The sequence below is a fragment of the Thermobia domestica genome, chromosome 4 (assembly GCF_964235325.1).
Source record: "Thermobia domestica chromosome 4, izTheDome1.hap1.1, whole genome shotgun sequence".
In the NCBI taxonomy this organism is placed as follows: Eukaryota; Metazoa; Arthropoda; class Insecta; order Zygentoma; family Lepismatidae; genus Thermobia; species Thermobia domestica.
This window is the reverse complement of record NC_137457.1, coordinates 253,496,093-253,516,658: the sequence shown is the minus strand read 5'-3', so window position 1 is coordinate 253,516,658 and position 20,566 is coordinate 253,496,093. Positions and strand designations below refer to the sequence as shown.

Genomic DNA, 20,566 nt, shown 5'->3' with positions numbered 1-20,566 from the left:
CGCTTTAACTACGAACTGCATTGCCACAAATTTCTTTCAAATAACCTCCAAAAACAATGGGGATTTTATATATATATAAAATTTACCTCCGATTGAGATACAAGACGTTCCATTTTTGTATGCCGATAAATGACAAGAAAAATATATTTAATTCAAACACTGGTGAGAAAGCTCTCTATGCATGAGGCAAACTTCAATTTTTAAAAAGTTTCGGCAGTTTTGCTATCCTGCACCCAGAATAGGACTTCTGTGGTAAATGTTGAGTATATTGATAGCATGCTTGTATCTAGCGGAGTACAGAAAAAAATACTTCGTGGTGGGGCAAATGTACCTTACCACTACGCTAAGATAGAAAACAGGGTTAGCAGAATTAACCATTGTGTTTCAAAGCAGTTTAGTACGAAGCACATATAATCACAATGCTTCAAAGAGAAACGACAATACAGTCAAGTCACAGACTAAGAATTACGGAACTATTTTGCATGGCTTAAAACTGAATATTCATTGCAACAGAAAAAACACCGAATACCATTCTGTAGTAACTAATGCCATTGGAACTGTTTTTACCAAAAACTCTCAATCTTGATTTGTTTACATTATCCTATCAAATACCGAAAGACCTCGTTTCCAAATTCTTTACTTGAATCTTCGTTACTGCAAACATATTTCACATGTGAGCAAAATATCCCACCGATCATAATATTTCGACCTTATAAATGTTGGATGAAGGTCGGAAAAAAGAACAGTGGTTATTTTGTGCCTAGATTTTATATAATATATAATGTGTCAGTAGATATGGAACTTGTGCCAATTTACTGTTCCTGATATACTTTTTTTTTTTTTTGTTTGTTTTTTGTTTCTAGAAAACTTCACTTTCCTTTTACGCTTCGAGACACCCTGTCGCCGACCCTACTCTACATTCACTGATGCATTCATTAATGGAATATCCGATTGAAATAAGCCCTGTTCTTTTGTTCGCGACCTTGAGTAAAATTTTATTCTAGAGTTATGAACTTTAATTTTCGACCAATTTTCTGCGGGCTGTAACTCCCAAATGACTCATTTGTGCCCCCACGTTTGTCTATAATTTTTCATGTTTCTGTTAGGATTAATTTTTCAAAGCTTCTTGGTGTTTCAAAAAACCCATATTTGGTGCCTAGTAAATATTGAAGTCTTGCCTCGCTAAGCCACATGAACCTAAAGTGGTCGTAAAAGAATGGTAAAACACAAACTTCTTTGAAATATTCACATAACAGAAAGTGTTGATCTTAAAATACTAGCCAAAATTTTGTTTTCAAGTAAGAGGTTCAACTATATTAAAGAAAGCCTATTTGGGCTTCTTTCTAAGAATTTCGGAATATTTGCCTATCAAGAGCAGTTAACTTATTTAAAGATTCTAACCTCACAGAAAAAAAAAAAAAAATAGTGAGAGATATGTATTGAAGTACAATTTTGAGCTAGTTGGGAATCTACTGTATTCTGTTATACAAACGTATAAACCATCTTAATCTGCAGGTACTCTCATACAAATTCACTTTATTTCGTTCAGCGCAAAAAGGTAATTTCTTTTAAAATCTGTTTTCGAATTAGTACTTTAAATGAACTGGTCCGGTTCAGTCCAGCTGTTTTACGACCAACAATGCTGTTGAGCAACACAATTACAAAATTTTCAACTTTACTTATATATATATATATATATATATATATATATATATATAAATAAAAGTACCAAAAAGTCAAAGCAGTTCACGATGACAAAATACAATTTATCTCACAATTAAGTTTGCATGATGTTCACAACGTATGCTATAGTAAATCTGGTTTCTCTTACATCCTAGCAATGAGATACAGATTTAAAAGTTATTGAAAAATCAAACGATTAGGCATTACAGACAATCTGTAGCAAGGAGAAAACTATACCAAGCTACTTTTATTCTTTTTCCTCAGATTTTGCTGGATATTACGCAACTGCAAATAAATTACGACTAGACAGTTCATAATATGCTTCTGGCTTACACGCGAGTTCTCCAAGTCTCTATAACCATTTCTTCGACCTCTTAAATGCAATATATTTATTTTTATTATATACGTTTTTACATTGTTGGATTACTACATTTTATTGTAATTAAAAATTACTGCTATAAACTACAAAGCTTGTATGAATGATTGTAGTTAGCAAATCATGATACAAGGAAGATTAGACCTATACAGAGTAATAAAAACTACTCTCTTCTTGCTTTTTAAGATTATACGAATAATTTATATTTTATGGTAATTGAATAAAAAGCTGAGATCGGTCATCTTCGGAAGATCTCTGGTGCGGAATTAACTTTTATAAAATGATCCATGTAATACTGTTTACGAATTATCTATAATTTTCATTCAGACACAATAGGTCTATTATCTATTGGAGTGTAACAATGTGAGAGAATAAATAGAAAATTTCACAAATAATGAACATTCCGCGATAGCAATTTCTGTGTAAGTACCTAATCTCATTAAGTTTTTTTGGTATTTTGGGAAATGAAATAAGTTAACATAAGCTACAAATGTCCCATACAGATATTTATATATAAGCAACGGTATTTCAGCTAATCAGTTTTGCTTTTAGTTTTTCAGAAATAAAGTGTTGTGGAATGTCCTTCCTTTTTCCACTCGCCGATTCGAATCTCCCTACACAAGCCTTAACCACAATATCTTAACTACAAAGTTTCTTTAATTTTGATTCTTGACTATTTCACGGCATAAACAATATTTAAAAACGGGATATTCAATGTTCATCTTACTTAATATTTTATTTTGTTCACTTACCTCCGAGGGAGGATACGTGCCATCATCGAATACAAGGTCCATCACAGTAATACCTTCTTTCTTTAATTCATCTATTTTGTAAGTTGGCTCACAGACTCTCACTACATCACGGACCTTATGTTTCTTTAATTCCTAAGAGAAAATTGTAAATATTACATACACACTGAAAAACTTAATACAAATTTCACAATTATCATTTAACATTACAAATATAAGTTAGTATTTAATTTAAATATGAAAGTGTAGAAACTAATGATTTCATATAATGTAAAATGATATTTTTTTCGTAAATTGAATCTGTAATCTAATGTACTCTCAATGATACAAACGAGTCAAGATACTACCACTGTGAATGGCTCATATGGTTCTTCAAAGAACCATCCTTACTATTGACTACTAGAGCATGTCTATTTCAGGTGTGCCCTCGGAAAATATGCGGAACATACTTCGACCCTTCCTCCATCACCCTCTGACGGAGGAAATCATCCCTTTGCTGAGAGAAAAGAAGTGAAGACCTCAGCTGTGTTGCCAATTTGTCATTTAGTCGTTTGGTCGTGACGAGTGAACATCGTAGGCTACTTCAAATGGTTAACAATCGAGCACAGCGAAGTTCGTAAAGTAATTCATTGTGGCAACGCTTCCGCATCCAATAATTGAAAGATCTCGGACGCAGCAACTCGTTCCTTCTATTTCGAGGGAGGCACGAGAAAACACATCGACAGAAGGGGCGCACTGAAATAGAATGGCTTTAGTTGTATAATCTGTTGGACTGGAGTTAGTCTCTGTAGTACGAGACCATATGAGACTTGGACCTACCTACAACTTGATGTGGAATCCAAACCATATAAGCTTTTACTGAGAATCTAATCCGGGTGTCCAGTGACTAAAGTCTGATCATATATCCACGAGGGAGCTCAGTTGTATTAGAACTGAAATGTAGTATTATATACTTTCCTTTCGTAATCCTCCTACTAGCACTCAAATTTTGTAATACAATCTTACAAGGAACTTCAATATACGACTAATATTCGCATTTTGATCTGTAAATCTTATTTCAAGATAAAAATTTTACGAATGAGCGGTTTTTCTATTTTTTATTTTTATTTTTTTACTTTCTTGAGACGACAGGGTAAGTCGTGAGATGAAGAAAAGTTAGCTTTCAACGGATTTACATGACTCACGACCCTTAACTGAAAAATGAAATTGGGGAAAAAATATTTTTGGATCTTCTGTCCTGATATATGTACTTATGGCTAGAGATATACCATTCAATGTACCTGACCAAATTTTAAGTTAGCGTTTTTATAATCTCCCCTCCCCCCTTCCTTGTTTCCCGAATAGTAAAAAGTAGTTTACTGGAAAATGAAAAACTTATTTTCTCGAAAAACGGCTCTAAGATTTTGTTCCTATATCTTTAACAATCCTACAATACCATTTTGTTCATATTTTGCATATATTGCAGTAATAACCGTATAGTCTAGCACGTCATTTTCTTTAGAAAGCCACTAGTGGTAATGGTTTAAACCAAAAGTTTTTTTTTTCTTTCTTTCTTTCGAGCAATAACAGTAGTGAAGCTTTATGACTGAAAAATTATAAATTGTTATTTCGATAGATTTACTACTTCATGACTCTATATATATATATATATATATATATATATATATATATATATATATATATATATATATATATATATATATATACACACACACCGAAGGTTTTCTCGCCTCTCCGTCCGTCTATACATTCCACTAATGCGTTCAACGTACGCAGACCAAATATTAAAATATTGTTTCAGAAAGTTTATCTCAGGGAGCGGTTTTGAATTTTCTTCTACCAAAATACAAGTATAGTTTACTGGAGAATGAAAATGAAAAAGCAAGATATTCAAAGATCGACTATTAGTCATATTTCACAAATATTTCAATAACATTAAAATATTAATAAATTAATTTTCTCTTAAGAGAAAAAGTTTGTTTACTGGTGTTGACATTTTGTTCCGATTTTTTCCAGAATGGCTTAATTTTTTACTATTTTGTTAATAAATTATTATTTTAAGGCCTTAAAATACTGCATGATCAGTTTCTGCGGAACCAGAACATGTGTTCTGAGGTGAGCTACAAAAACTTCCTGAAACCCCTATTCATACTTCAAATATTTCAGTAATAACTTCAGCATTAATAGTGACTTTAAAAATGGATGCTAGAAAGTATAACGCGGTGACCCATATTTTTCGAACTAATTACACCTTCCTCTTCCCAATCTTTCCTTACTTGTTATCCCTTAATCCTAAAGAAATCGAGGAGAGAGAATATTAAGTCCTTGATTACCTTTGAAACAGACCTCAATTGAATCAAACATTGAGTTATCCATGAAGTTCTATTTTGAATAACAATGTCTATTACTGGTTAATTCTCAAACTTTATTTGAAACGAGTATATTAACTAACATCATAAAAAGCCGAAATAGGTGTCGTTTTACGTGGCCAGTTTACTATTGAAGATGAAAGAAAATGAACATTTTCTGAATGATATTTTTAATTTCAAGGAAGTGAAATAAGTACATTGTTTTGACAAGTTCTGTATCTTAACATGCGTATGGAGATTTCTTGCTGGATAACATTGCAAGGTGGAAGTCTGAAGTTGATGGCTCTGTTTATCTGGGAAGTCCTAATTTATACGCCTTATTTACCAAACATTTCACAGTTAGATTTCAATTTATTTCGATCTTCATAAAATCCTATCACTGAATAAACGGAATACAGCATTTGGAACAATTTGTTCATTAAGAGCGAAGATATCGGGAAGACAATTATGAAGGATGCTAGAAATATGGTACAAAACAGAATGGGGTTGGGAGGTGGAGGGCTATGATAGAACGCTCACTTCTGGTGTGTCAGCAAGCGTCAAATAAACGCTATGATAGACAAACGCAGTGTGCGTGCGCTATTAAAAACAATTCGACCAACCTAGTAGAAGTGACAAGTCTTCGTTATAAATAACAATCAGTTGTACATTTCCTAAGCTATGGACTGACAATTTCCCAGTGTTTAATCATTTAAGGTAGCCTAAGAGCAGCTTCAAATACCTAAACTGAAGTTTCCAAATAGGGGAAGAAAAATATAAGAAACGAATGGCAGTATTTTTCTTTTAACATCCATTAAATTTGAAAACAAATTGGAGACTAACGTTATGTAACTGACGATTAACTTAACTGCAATGGAAGCTGAACAGTTGCATAGAGCTGAACTGAAAACAGCTTTATACAACTTCTTTTTCGTTACTTCTGCAAAAGTTGTGTTGAAAACGTTGTACCTTTACTCTAAATGGTATAAAAGATAGTTTCACTTGGCACGCTGAACCTGTAGGTTGATCAAACCATAGAGGGAGTTGTCAATATTGTTGAAGCCAAAAACACACTACGAGGAAATTCTTTAAGGCATTGAAGTCTAACAATTCCAAATTAGATACCGTTCAGGATATTTTTGGGTACACTTACAGCAAGAAGACTTCTTTATATTGCTTTTAATCTGAGAGTAGAGATGATGAAACTGGAAGATAGAATAATAACTGAAAATATAACTAACTGATAACCATCTGAACATAAATCAAAGATGCATTTCTAGTGTAGACACGATGGATTTTACGATTACCCCTTGCTACAGTGAGTCGACAGAAAACACGACGCGTGAAGTCGCTGTAGGCTAGATACAGAGTGGTTCTCCTATCCAGTCACTGGCAATTGAAAGCTCCTACTGTGCCCAAGGAACAGAAATGAAAAAAAAAGTTAAAGCCTATCCTTACTGTTCCCGCAAAAAGGTAAGGTGGAACAATTAAGTTCATGTTGCCTGACCGTGAGACTAGGGGATTATATATATTATATATATATATATGATTAATTCCGCCGTGATTTCAGTTGCCCATCTTTCACTGATTACAAGAATGAACGAATGAAAGAAGTTCTAAAGACGCAGTTTGTAATAAGCCAGCTGTAATACTGTTAGGTATACAATTTTTTTCAACATCTTTAATGTACTGGAATGTAATGAAATCAGAATTTACTAAGTTTACAAAAAGAAGAAATTAAAGTTTGTTTTTATGACTGCTGAAAATTACTTTAGAGCCAAACTTATTTCAAAGAATTAACAAAATACTGATGTCTCACTTCATGGGTTTCAAAGTTTCATATGCAGTAGAAGCAGTTAACGTCTGTTACTTCTACTTATCAGTTAACTACTAAAAGACCTTATTTAAGGATATCATTGGACACATTTATATAATTGGTAAAGAAACAACTTACTGCGTCGGAAACGACTTAATTGCACTGAACTGTTTCCGCAATCTCGGTCGCCTTTGTTAGTAGCTACCGATAACTCACATGGAGAGTTCTTTTGCACTTTTATATGTCTAGTCAAAAAATATGATTCTAAACTTCAGTACACGTAGATCCCTTGTACACTAATAACTCTTCTTTTGAATGATCTGTCGTTACAGAAGATCTAGTGTATTTGCCATGTTAGATCATTCAAAAGTAGAGTTGTTTGAGTACAAGAATTTCACATTAACAAGTTTAAAACAATCACTATTCAAGAAGGTACACGAAAAAATTGCAAAGTGGAACTGAGAAGCGGAAAAAAAAAAACAACTTGTGGGTTCCAAAATACTGACGAAGGCAACAGATTGCTGAAACAGTTTAGTGTAATTTTTGTATGCAGCAAGTTGGATTTTTTACTAATTATTAAAAGAATCACTCAAATTAAGAGAATGTGTTTCTATATGCATGAAATTTTCCTACTCCGAACAAATTTTGATTCAGGACAAAACTCTTGCTCCTCTTTTTCTTATGAACATTCAAATTGAGCGAATTAATCATGTAACTACAATTACATTTTATTTATAAATTATAATTGGAAACTTCAATGAACAAAATGGAAGAGATCTTTTCCGTTACTTCTGTGTGTACGTAGACTGCAACTATGAAAACCTATACATAAAAATGTAAGATGTGAAAGATCTACCAAAAACTAGGAAGGGGGAGAAAATATTCATTAACATGGGTTCGAAATCATTGTTTCGCGTCTACCTCAATCTGAAATAAAAAAATTATGGTTCCAAAATAACTCAAATACCATTAATGCTGCACAGAGCGGTACTTCGTCGTACAGGAAATTATGCTTTCTTTATCCAAATTAAAATGATATTCCTGGAGAACTGAACTAGTAATCCTTCGATCTTCATCACTTGTACTATTGAAAATATAAACTAGAAATACCTTATGTTGTTACGCAATAATGTCTTATATATCAGTATTTATCAATGTCGGACGAATGTCTGGGAATTCCTTTCGCAGCTAGTACAGGATCATAGTACAGACAAACCGTTTATCACGGAATATGGCTGAATTGAGTTTAACGTTCCTTTCAGCAGCGAGGCTGAGACGGGACCTACTGATTAACGTGGAATCCAAATTACATGAGCTCCCGCCGGGAATACGGAATATGGTTTATTTTTAAAAAGTTGTCAAAGGATGTCTTAAATAGGAATACGAAACTGATTTAGAATAATTGTACTGCCCGTGAATTCTGAACTATGAAGTAAGAAATCTGTATTCAATATTATAATACACAGCGTGCGTGGGTGGGTGTTCTACTTATTTCACTTTATATACATTTATCAATTTAAACTGAAATTTTTAGGCATATAGGTCTACTTCTCTTACATCCTGTTTCAGCGATATGAAAATTTCTGGCTTGTGTATCACCTAGGTGTAAAACTGATTATTTTGAGCATTTCTGTATTTAAAAGATCCTCCTATTGTAACAATGAGCGATGATGTTAGCTTTATATTCCTACTTTATTTTTCTTGAGTTCCTAGAGATGCGAATAAAAATTTCTATGCACAACGAAGCATTTAAGTTACAGAACAATATATTCATATGAACAACTGAAAACTAACTGTACATTACATTTTCTCCCATTACCTAAATAAAGGTTTACTTGCCTGCAAATAACGTTCATAATTCAACTTGTACACAGCAGTTTGCTTTCAGTGTTTAGTTGCACATGCTTTCAGAAAGGATAAGTTAGTTTTCGTCCAGGCGGTTAAAAATATCGAGATTCAGGGTGAGGACACCTGTCACACGAAAATCAAAGACACTCATGGATATACATATATTTTAAACTAAAGAACTGCTTTCATGGAACTCTTCAATACTTTACCAGACTAGGAACTAACAGTTAGCTATTCAAATAGACAAACCTGAGACATCAGTATTAAATTTCCGAAACAATTTCAATGCATCAGGCACACTGAAGGAGACAAATTTTGAAACTGTGTTTGTTTTAGGTAACAGGATTTCACCACCCTTTTTGAATATTTAATAGTGGGTTAGCAATGGACATCTCAGCTAGTAGCTTATGCCTATTAAATAATGATGGAAAATGGCGCTTACAAAAATGGGTCGTTTCTTTATCACCAAATGAAGATGACTATTAGTATAAACATGTTTTATTGTTTCAAGTAGCTACACTACAAGCAAGTAAATATGTGTTTCACTTGATGTGCCCACGTAGAATACTGGCTAATTTAAGATTTCCAACTTGGGACTTTTGGATCCTGTAACAAATCTACAATTTAAAGTTCTTTGGAGCAACACTTTAAACTACATGTCCAAGTTTAGTGAATGAGTAAAAACATTATGAATACACAAAAATTCTTTGTATTGCAGAAGTTGATAAAATTGGGTGTAGCTAAAGAAATGTGAAAGAATACGAGAGTAAGTTTAAAATTGCATTTCGAAAAACATGAATGAAGTGTAACTTTAGATGTGCAATATGATACAGTAAAAAGCAAAACCTTTTAATCTTACCTGGATATAGTTTTGAATTGATTGATCCGTCGGGCGGTCAGTGATGAGAAAGCGCATGTTCTTGTATTCTATCTCGGAGGGGGCTGGTCGGATGACTTTTTGCCGCATGTTGCTACTGCTCATTTCTTGAACACTCCCAACAAAGATAACACCACTTTTCTAAGGGTTAACACTTGACACTGATGACAACACTGACAACAATCAAATTTATTGATACCACCACCTCCTATTATTTTTATTTTGACAGAGGAAGCGAATCAGATCTTCGGATTTACTTTCTTTACTAACTGTTTGTGATATGAGTTTCGAAAAAAAGCACTAATACGTTACACACACACGCATACACACATTCACCACTTGCTCTCAATTTTTATATTCACTCTACAAATTTACACTTTTTAAAATAGATATACAAACTGGGTACGAAAATTTGGTCTAAATTACTTTTTGCAATAAAAGACAGCTTGGCCAAAGCCTCCACAGTCCGCAATTACTAGGATCCCACCACACGTGACCTGATGGGCCCGGAACACTCGCCGTCGCCTCCTTTCCTCCTGAAAAAAGACCAAACCTCCACGACGAACACCAGTCATTCGATGGGACACACACAGGAAATGTGGCTCGGGTGTCGACGGAGGAATCCGGGGAAACACTCGGCCGTTCCCTGGCCGAAGCTTCACCCCATCTAGGAAACCAACCAGAAGACAAAGGTGAGTCTTCCCTTGGGCTCACCAGGGGGCACAGTGCTGAGGCAGGAGATGGCAAGAGCGTTGTGTGGAATGGCAGCAAGCTGCTGGTAGTCTCTTTCAGCAGTTTATTTGTGCTGAGCCTGGCAATACTCTCCACTGTCGAGCTGGAACTCCATGAATGTGAGGCCGATCTCACCCAGAAACTGAAAGAAAAGTAGAAACTTGTAAGCATGGATTCCAATATCATAACCTCATTACTATATGCTAAACGTATTACAGCAGGTTAGCAGAAGTGATCACTCTTCACACAACCTGAGCGGTATGCAAGATAGAACAGAGCCTTTAGGTTATCTAACTTGAGAAGTTTTTGAGATTTATAAATGTTGCATCCTTAGGATACGCATTCTAGAAATTCTAAATAGCCTACAGTCTCTTCCCTACAATTATCTAGGAGTATGGCAATCCATCGGTGTGGATTTTATAAAGTACAAACCGATACACACATTCAGCTTTATCAACATTTTGACAATGATCAAAACGAGCAATTACTAATAATTGGAATCAAGATATCCACTGTAACATTTTATTAAAATTAACGAAGTTTATTATCACGTAATGAAGTGTATAATATTGTACTCTATCTTCCGAACATTTGGAGGAAACAAGAGATTCGTATGAAAAGAAGTACTGTACCGATCAGAAACTATGAATACTTTGAAAACAGAAATTCAAGACATGTAGCTACAGAAGGCCACATATGCTGCAGAAACGAAAAGTTCTCAAGGACAACAACCGAGGAGTTTTGACCACTATCTAAAATAATAGTAATAAATTATTTCCTATTAATTCATCATTCAGTTTGGAGAAATGGTTAGAGGAACCAGTCGTAGAAGACCAAGAATGGAATATCTAGACGGTATCAACAGAGAACAACCGTCTCAGATTACACCACCAGTCAAGAAATAACATGTTATCCTTTCACCTTTCTACACACTTTGGTTGAGAAACGGATATGAAACACGCCAAATTAACACTATGGTACGGTGCACTGAAGTCAGACAGTACAGTTGGGCCGTATTCAATGGTTTTCCAGATTTAAGTCGTTGGAAACTAACTGAGAACGTACACAGTAATTTATGGTACGTATCAAACTATTTCCTTTAAACTAGAAAAGACAACGAAACAATCTGCTCCAATTGCAAGATCTATACAAAATATTGCTCATGTCCTATGTAAAATGTGACGTACTTATCAAACAAGGATAGAACTGCAATCAACACTGATTTTTGTCACACATCAACCTATTTACAGAACAGCACGCAAATTAAAGTAACGCTTGGGTCAAATGCAACTTGGACCGAGCTATTTGAAAGTTAATTTACAACTGATCATACACAATACTATGGTTTAAACGTAGAAACTGTCATTCTACCATATGTTGAACTCGCATGATTACAAATTTGGTATGAGAAGCGGGAATATGAATAATTTTGAAACCACCAATGTGCAAGGCTCGACACTTCCGAATTGAACTCCAATATTAAATTTTGAAGAAATAAGGAGTTTGAGAGAGTATTTTTAATGAAAAGAAGGCCCTTACGTAAATATGTATAGAAGCCTAAGTAACTGTACAGCACTTTTGATTAAGGTGGGTATGCTATCTGATAATGTAACTTACTCATAAAAGATCTTTTTATGTTAAGATTCAGTTTTTCCAGATGATTTTGAGGGATTTAGTTTCAGGTTTCATTTTACGTTCAAGTGAGAAGTATGCACTTTAAGCTTAGAGATGTAGTAATCAATGCAATCATTTCGTCGTCCAAAAACAATTGTTTGTATCAGTTGATAAATTCTCGAGATGATCCCTATGTAGAGAACACACTACGCTTTTGTGAAACACCAGAGAAAACATTTGCTGTCTGATTCTAGCAGACTTAAATTAACCTGTTGATTCTCTTCAGAAGACATTGCCAAATGCCAATAAACTTCACAATGTGGTTCATTGCTTTCTTTTCTTTTCTGTTTGTCTTACAAATCACCGAAAAGTGTCGGAAAATATAGCTCTCAAATGATTTTCAACTAGAAAATCTAGAAAAGATAGTTTGAGAACTTTACACACACATACTGTGTAATAAGTTCGGTAGCAGCTAAAGCCTTTCCTTATCTAACTTGTCCGGTAAAATCAGTTAAAGAGTTGACGCACGATTTTGAAACATATTTACATAAAACGGATATTAGTTTCTATGCACGTATTGAAGTTTTATATTCTAATGTTTTTGGTAGTTAAGTTTGTCCTCAATTTGAAACTTGGTGTAAGAAATGTAGGAAAATGTTATAATAGTTAACTTAATCACTACACACATTATAATATATGATTACACCGACGTTAATAACTGTTACATTGACTTAAGTTTAGAACAATCATGAAAATTAAACGTCAAAATAGGTATTTTGAAAGTCAAAGAACAAATTGTCAATTGAACAACAGTAGCATGTAACTATTGTGACAAACTTATCAGATAAAAACTGACCAGAGTAAATTCATTTATTAATTTATTAAATCTAAAATAATGTGCAACAGTTTCAACAACTTGTCATGGTCTTTCTCAGGATTGTGTGTCTGAAGAAGATATCGATAAGTTGTTGAAACTATTATTTTGATTTTAGTAAGTACTCTGGTAAGCACATTTCAATCACATTTCTGTACCATATTCCAATAGGCAAAGATACATTTTTCAAGCTATCTATTAACAAAGTTAAAGTTTCTTAGAAAAAAAAAATAAGATTTTCACTATTTTATACTAATGACTAAATCTACACAATTTCTTGTTGCAAGAAAAAAAATTCTATTCTACGCCAGTATATGCTGCAAAATACAGATATGTACGAGTAAAAAAATTAAATATGAGGTGAATTATTCAACAGAGCAAAAGAAAATACTCAGAAGAAAACACTTATACGATACTAATGTGTTACAAGAGCAAGTCTCTTATCAGCAACCTTCACTATCACAGAAAAGTTTAATACAAATATGAAAAGTAAACACACTTTAAATGTTTACAAATATCGTTCCATATGACGAAAGTTATCACCTATGTTATTAACCTTTCTTGCTCAAGATTCAACAGGTAATCACTTGTCAGATGCAATATCTGAAGGACTACATTGCGTTCAAGAGAAGGATCACGCAAAACACCTTCTAAACAATGAATCTCATTGACCAAAATGAAAGACAGAAATTTCATTCACTCTCTTAAGTGTTAAAAGTGTAAAGTTAAAAATTACGGCCGTTGACCTGATAGTAAATCAGCAGTTAATTACAACTCCCAAATCAATAGAAATACAGTATTTAAGTCACATCGATAAGTGAAGCAATGTTGGAAACAAATATCTCCCCTCTTACCTTTATTTTACCAAAAAGATACAGTCAAACCCACTTTATATATATAAAACGAGGAGCGAGATTTCACTACGAGGAACCAATTTTTCTTTTTTTTAAAAAAATTAACAATGTTTTAAGATTTTCTCACCACAACTAAAACGAAGTTCATTTTCTATAAACTGTTCCATTAGCAATAAACTAAATATGCCTAGAGTGGCAAGAGGCTCACAGGAAGAATGCTTTATTTACATGGGGAAAATGTGCTTAAAAAATGAAAAAACACGTCAACCGCCAGTAAAGTAGGGGATAACATGTTAAGTACTTTAAAATAACTTGGCATTTAGCATTCTTAATTGCGTACTATCTTCAATGTACTATATGTTTAAAGTCCATACGTGACAACCACCTGCTACAGAAAAAAATATGCGGTAAAACAGCATACCTGGTCAGAAAAGCCCGCGGGATTTTTTCCAGGGAGAGGGGGAAGTCCGACACACAAACGAAGTTGCGAATATGCATACTTTAGTGTACATAATACTTCACGTTAAACAACTATTGATGCACATTGCATTTACCTGATTTACTACAATAAATACTAAATACTGTAGTAAGTAAGCAGATCAAATGTTTTAACTATTATTTCGAAGAACTTAATCTCTTTCGAAAATCCTGGGGAAGGATTAATTGCCCTCAGTTGCGGGAGTCCACTATCCGATTCCTACGTGAACTTATTCTGAAAATTAGCGAAGTGATGTTCCCTTCCACGTCAATCATACGGAATCCTTAATATTTATAACATAAGTGCCACTATAAAATCAGTATTTAAAAAAAAAAGTATTTAGAAAATACGTGTTCATTTCGTCCCAACTTGATATAGGATCAAGTTCCACGTGTACCCAGACGTACGAACTATTTTAATGAACTATCTTAGTAATATATTTTTGAGACGCGTAATCGATTGCCGAAAAATCACTTCTCGTTACCTCTATGTTCTAGATTGTTCAACAGGAAGCCAGAATTGGTAACTTTCAGTTGGAATATTGCCTCCATCAAATATCCTGATTCCTAACCTTTTATCTTCTACATCCTGATTAAAGTAGATGATGATCGAAGTAATTCTTGTGATTTTTTTTTCTCTCTGGACAGAATAAATACATGACGTTTTGGTAAATCAAACTCCTCGACTATGATAGTCAGGAGAAAAAAAAAAAAAAATCAAAGTTAGCACGATGCAGTTTGCTCGTTTCCAAATATTTTCGTGTACGATATCTATATACGATATTTTACCACAATTCTATTTACCAACTTACGATTTGCTCCCTCTAGACTGGATAATGGCTGTCGTTAGCACACTGAATATAAGATTCGCAAGTTGAAGTTACTCCCAACAAAATTCGACCAACCATTCCTACACTAACAGCCAAGAATGTATTAAATATGTTGTCAAAATCACAGTAAATGTTTATAAAATTTCCAGTTGAAAAAAAAAAATGGCTACGGAAGTTCATGATATTAGAAACTCATTAACTGCTGTACAAAATAAAAAATCTGATTTTGCATGTCCTTCTGGATACAATTCATATAATACTGAACATTTTTTCAAATAAGAGAAGGAATTCAATTTACGTAAAAATGGAAGATTTGCAAAATGTGAACACATTAATGTCAATCAATTTAGAAAGTGGTCCGAAAATGTAATAGTACAGGTGAGGGAACAACTTTTAGGACATGTGATGTCGATGGCTGCCATACTGAAAGACGCCATTTTGAGTTGTCTTAATTTTTATTTTTTTTAAATGGAAACCAAATGTTGTGGTATCTTGCTCTCATCTGAAATGTTTAAGAATTCAATGCTGTGTTTGCTTTATCACTTATCATAATGAAGTTATGACTTTTGCTTGCTTTTTTTGGTATCACTTCAGGTGACTTAAGACCACATGACTTACGCAGCAAGAAAGCATTGAGCTCATTTTGACGTCAGGAAAGCGAAGCACAAGGGCCCCTGCTGATTTTAACAACCGTCACCCAGATAGCACATCCATTAACCATACAAGAGTAAGCAAGTTGATCCAAGAAATTCAGGAGCAGGGTCCGTGGCCAACAAACCAAAATCAGACCGGCCATGCATGGCGACTGACGAAACGTCTGTAGCAGTTTTGGCAGCATTTAGTAAGAGTCCGAATCGAAGCACTCGTAGTTTGTCCCAGGAAAGTGGTGTTAGACGAATATCCATCATACGTGTTGTCCCTGCATAAGTAGCACCCTTACATGCTGCAAGTGCATTTGCGTGTTAGAGGATGACTGCGATCGGCATTTGGAATTCGCAGAATGGGCAACAGAGCAAATACGCTAAATTTCCCCTTTCGTCTATATCGTGTTACTCACACATGAGCTCAACTTTTGCGTTTCTGGTGAGGTCGCTACTGGACGGACACCAATCCTCATTGGTGTGAAGCATCTGCTGTCATTCCTGGAAAAAACGATTGTGCAGTGTGACCGACTTGTGTTGGGTTCTTTATCAACGGTACCTTAAAAGCAATCGAGTATCGTCGAATGTTGGAAAGTATCTTACCTCTTATCTAAAGATGAGACATTCCCTGTCTTACCAAAACGATGGTACCCCTCCGCATTATGGAAATTGTGTTCGTGAATATTTGGATGTGCAGTTTCTTAATTTGTTAATCGGTAGACGTGGTGCTGTAAAGTGGCCATCATGTTCCCCTGACTATACTCCCCTAGATTTTATTCTTTGAGAACATCTCGTGTCCATTGTGTATTCACTGAAAATTCAAGATACTGACCACCCAAAGAAACTTAACAGACGCGTGTGCAATCATACCTAAAAGTATTTTGAGGAAAGTTTAGGATGAATGGGGAAAAAAGAATGACAATTCAATGGATTGGACAACACATCCTTTGATCGGGAGAATGTGTGGTGACTGACGTTGTGAAAATAAATAAATAAAAAAAAAACAGTCGTAACTTAGTTATGTTAAGTGATACAGCAAACAATTTCTGCACTGAATTTGAGAAATTTTCAGATAAGAACAAGGTATCACAACCTACCATTTCAATTTAACCCGCAGTCGCACGCGCCGCAGAGTCACACTCCGCGGATAGAAAAATTTTAGTTTCCTTAGGACTGTTAAAAGACTTGTGTGCTGTGAAATATACATGCGCAATTGCCAAAAACGTTACAAAGAAAACAAACAGTTTAATATCGCTTCAAAACAAAATACACATTAAAATACAAAGATATAGGCCTATAAACAAATATTGCGGAATGAGACTCCGCGCGCGTGCCTTGATGTTACAATTGACCACGCGTGCTATGGAGGGTTAAGAACAAAAAAGTCAATTTAAAATAGCGGCCATCGATATCACATATACTTTAAAGTTCTTTTCCACCTGTACCAACCTAGTGTTATTTTTGTATTTTTTTAAAAAGATCCTTTTATTTGGGTGTTTCCATACTTTTGGACCACTCTGTATTTAATTTCATCATCTGAGACATGTCACTTATGTATCCCTCCAAGGTATTGCTGGTTGGTTGACTTAATTTCAAACTACTCTGCTTAACTACGAGAAAAGTAGTGAATTCAACGAACTGCTTTGTACTATTTGAACATAGATTGCAGTCAGACAAAACCAGTAAAAACTTCTGAATGGAGTAATCAAAGTGTTATTTGCTGTAGAAAAAGAACTCAAACTAATGTTGTGAAATCCCAATCAGCAGTGTAGAATGTTTACTGTAACTTTTCACCTGAATCGCTACATGCTAAATTTCTGCTTTTCCCCCTGCTGTGAAGGAATCGCGCACACATTCAGTAGTTACTCTTGAAATGCTGCCAAGGTTGTAAAGACATGTACACATACGGCATGAAATGCAATATAATTAATATATCTGAGATATGTTTGTACGGGATTTTGCAATTAGGCTGGAACTTTTTTTTTTCAAGGTATATTGCAGGCCGATTCATCTAGAGTAATTTCGTAATTTACACAAAGGGTATTGATGTTGCAGTGTGGATGGGTTCTTGCATCACTGCAACAATACATTATCATAAAAGTGTTGTACTTGGAACTTAAAGCAGAAAAGAAACAAAAATCTTAAAAAGCGTTCATTTTATCGTAACGTAGTTTCTAGCACTTATTTTTCAAATGCAAAATACTTTCCTAGCTTTCCTTCGTTTTAATTTTTTGTGATAAATTATAGCAAACCATCGTGACCACTAATGGAACATAATGCATATAAGGAAAATCCATTTTTCACATAATTGTATTAAGATGCGGGGTGGGAAAGGCTTTAGTTGGATCACCCTTACACCACTAATCCTAAACACTTGTCCAGTACAAAACTTTATACATCAGGATGCGAAATTTTCGGTTACCAAGTAGCCATTGGCGACCAAATACTTAGATCTGGCGATAGGCATATGATCTTAAATGCCAAACAGACTGACTTGATTACTGGATTCAGACATGAAATTTCGTGCCCTGTGGTAAGTGTTCTACATTTTCAAACTAACAATTTTATATAACACTGGCAAATCGCAAACATTTCCGATATAATTGCTACACGATTTAATTTCATTACTGAGAAATTTTTAACACCTCTTTCAGATTATTGTTACTACATTAAAGCATGTCAAGCATGTCAAATAAAGTTGTACGGAAAGTAAGATGCGAACTTGTCGGCACAGGCAGACTCGGAACAAGTGGCATCCGAATAGAACAGATATAGACTCACTTTAATATTCGGCCACCCCACTGTACTGACGTTTAATCGTTTTATGAACTGCAATAATGGAGATTGATAATGTTTGCGTTATGTGAAACTTTTATATTTTCTGCAAGTATTTACAAAAACTAAACCATTAAAAATAATACAAACATCAAAAATTAGAACATCATCCCAAATTATATACATATCTGGTGCCCTCCATCACAATCCCTGAAGATTTGAATGCAATATCTGCATTCGAAACGTAGGATGTCAGTATCTTCACCTGGCTGATAGCCCGAAAACGCTTAAAAGCAAAGATTATAGCCACGTTAATATTGTCACTACAATGTTAAGTTTTAACACCTAGATGGATACCCTTTATTGCGTATTACTACCTCCAAGCGATTTTGCATACTTCCAGTAATTTTTGTGTTACATTCAAGTACAATATGGGCCTATTCTTCTGCCGACCTTGCTTCTTTAATGTTACCGCTCTCCGGACCCTGGAGATGAGTTCTCAATGAGATTGAGGTTTGTACTTAGTGATGGAGTTTCGATAACTTTGGGGCAGTTGTCACTCACGCATAACATTCGCCCTACATTTGAATCGTCGTCGTCTTGATAAAATTATTAGTGATGCGGATTCAAAGTTCGTCGGCACTTGTGTAAAAAAAACTCTTATAGAAGAAGTAGGTATTGCTATTTTATCATTATCACAAGCTCGAGTTCACCCACACTGCACATACGCACCTCTAAACCATTATGTTTCCTATTCCATGTTTCACTGTTGTTTGTAAATCCACTTTAGTCCATTTGCTCATACAAGAACCCTGCCATCTGAGTTGACAAAAATTCCGCCGCAACTTGGCGCACTTAATTTTGGAGTTTTCTTCACTTTCCTCACAATCATACGTCTGTCTCGTTCATTTAGTTACCTAGACCGACTCTGCTTCACCGATTCTATCTTGTCCTCGTTCTTGTAATGCCACATGACGTCGACAACTGTATTTCATGGTAATTTTTTTTTCTTTTTTAATGAGAGATGACCAGCTGGCAGTAGTGCTATTCAGCCGGTTCCCACCGGTTGTCAAAATATTTCGAGTTCTCGGAACAGTTTGTTACACCCAACAACAGCATATTTTAGTTTGTTTTTAGAAATTTCTACAGCTACAGGGTTAAACACAAGGTATAAGCGTTTATTTCTTAATCTCAAACGCTCCGATATTAAGAATAAAAACTGATTCACATGAGTGCTGTGGTGAGAGTTATTTATATTTGCAACGCATACATAGAATTAACAATTTTCGATCCATTGCTGAATTGAAGTCATTCCTGTACTTTTTGACAACCATTTAATCTTGGATAATTCGTTTCCAAGATAATCGCAGTGCTAATTTCGTCACATCACTTTGTATCAGAAGGCCACGTAGAACTACTTGTCACCAGTGGTATCTGTAAAAGATTTGCTTTTGTCTATCTCGTATGGTTTGTTTCCTAACAGATGTCCATCTCTGTATGTATGTACAGAATCAGTTGTTAAAAAAAATAACACCACTGCTAGTTGGCGTTGCTTGAACGTTGTGTTACAACTTTTTCCCCCCAAGTAGAAGCGATAGACTGCAAAGCTAATACCCACTTGCACCTCAAGAAAGAAAAATATTTAAATGTCGTTGGGGCTAAGGGAGACGGATGATTAAGGCGAGTGAATGATGGAAGAATCCGAAAAATGCAAAGGTGAGTACCCTGAGAAAACCCATAGACAATGTTGTCTACCGCAAACTAACGTGGCCGAGGATTGAATAGGAAGCCGACGCACTAGAGACAAGCGCTCGACTATCTAGTAAGACGAGAAATGACTTATACGTAGAACTTCATTCCCTTAATCCTACTGATCTCTAAACCGGAGATACTAATTTCGGCTGAGGGAACGGACCGAATTAATATTAGTTGGTGGCCGTATATTGAATTGGCATGATACGAAGGCAGTTAAATAGGAATAACAAACTGCATTTGCAGCTTATATGCATTATGAAATGGTACTCGAGACATGATAGTTGTTTCGTGCCATCGTTTTCTAATTCCTGTATATT

At 34.8% G+C, this 20,566-nt stretch overlaps 1 protein-coding gene across 6 annotated transcripts in view; it reads right to left on the bottom strand.

The window, feature by feature from the left end:
* PRL-1 (protein-tyrosine phosphatase 4A family member PRL-1) overlaps positions 1-20,566 on the bottom strand; it is an 82,702-nt gene that overhangs the window by 10,349 nt on the left and 51,787 nt on the right. For 5 of the 6 annotated variants that reach the window (XM_081755741.1, XM_081755746.1, XM_081755742.1 and 2 more), the window contains exons 2-3: positions 9,680-10,571; positions 2,812-2,943 (exon numbers count right to left, since the gene is read on the bottom strand). In XM_081755741.1, coding sequence (XP_081611867.1) covers positions 2,812-2,943; positions 9,680-9,802 — 255 coding nt within the window. In that variant the 5' untranslated portion in view covers positions 9,803-10,571. Of the gene's footprint in view, positions 1-2,811; positions 2,944-9,678; positions 10,572-20,566 lie in introns of those variants that run through there. The other variant, XM_081755747.1, reaches the window with a different exon arrangement.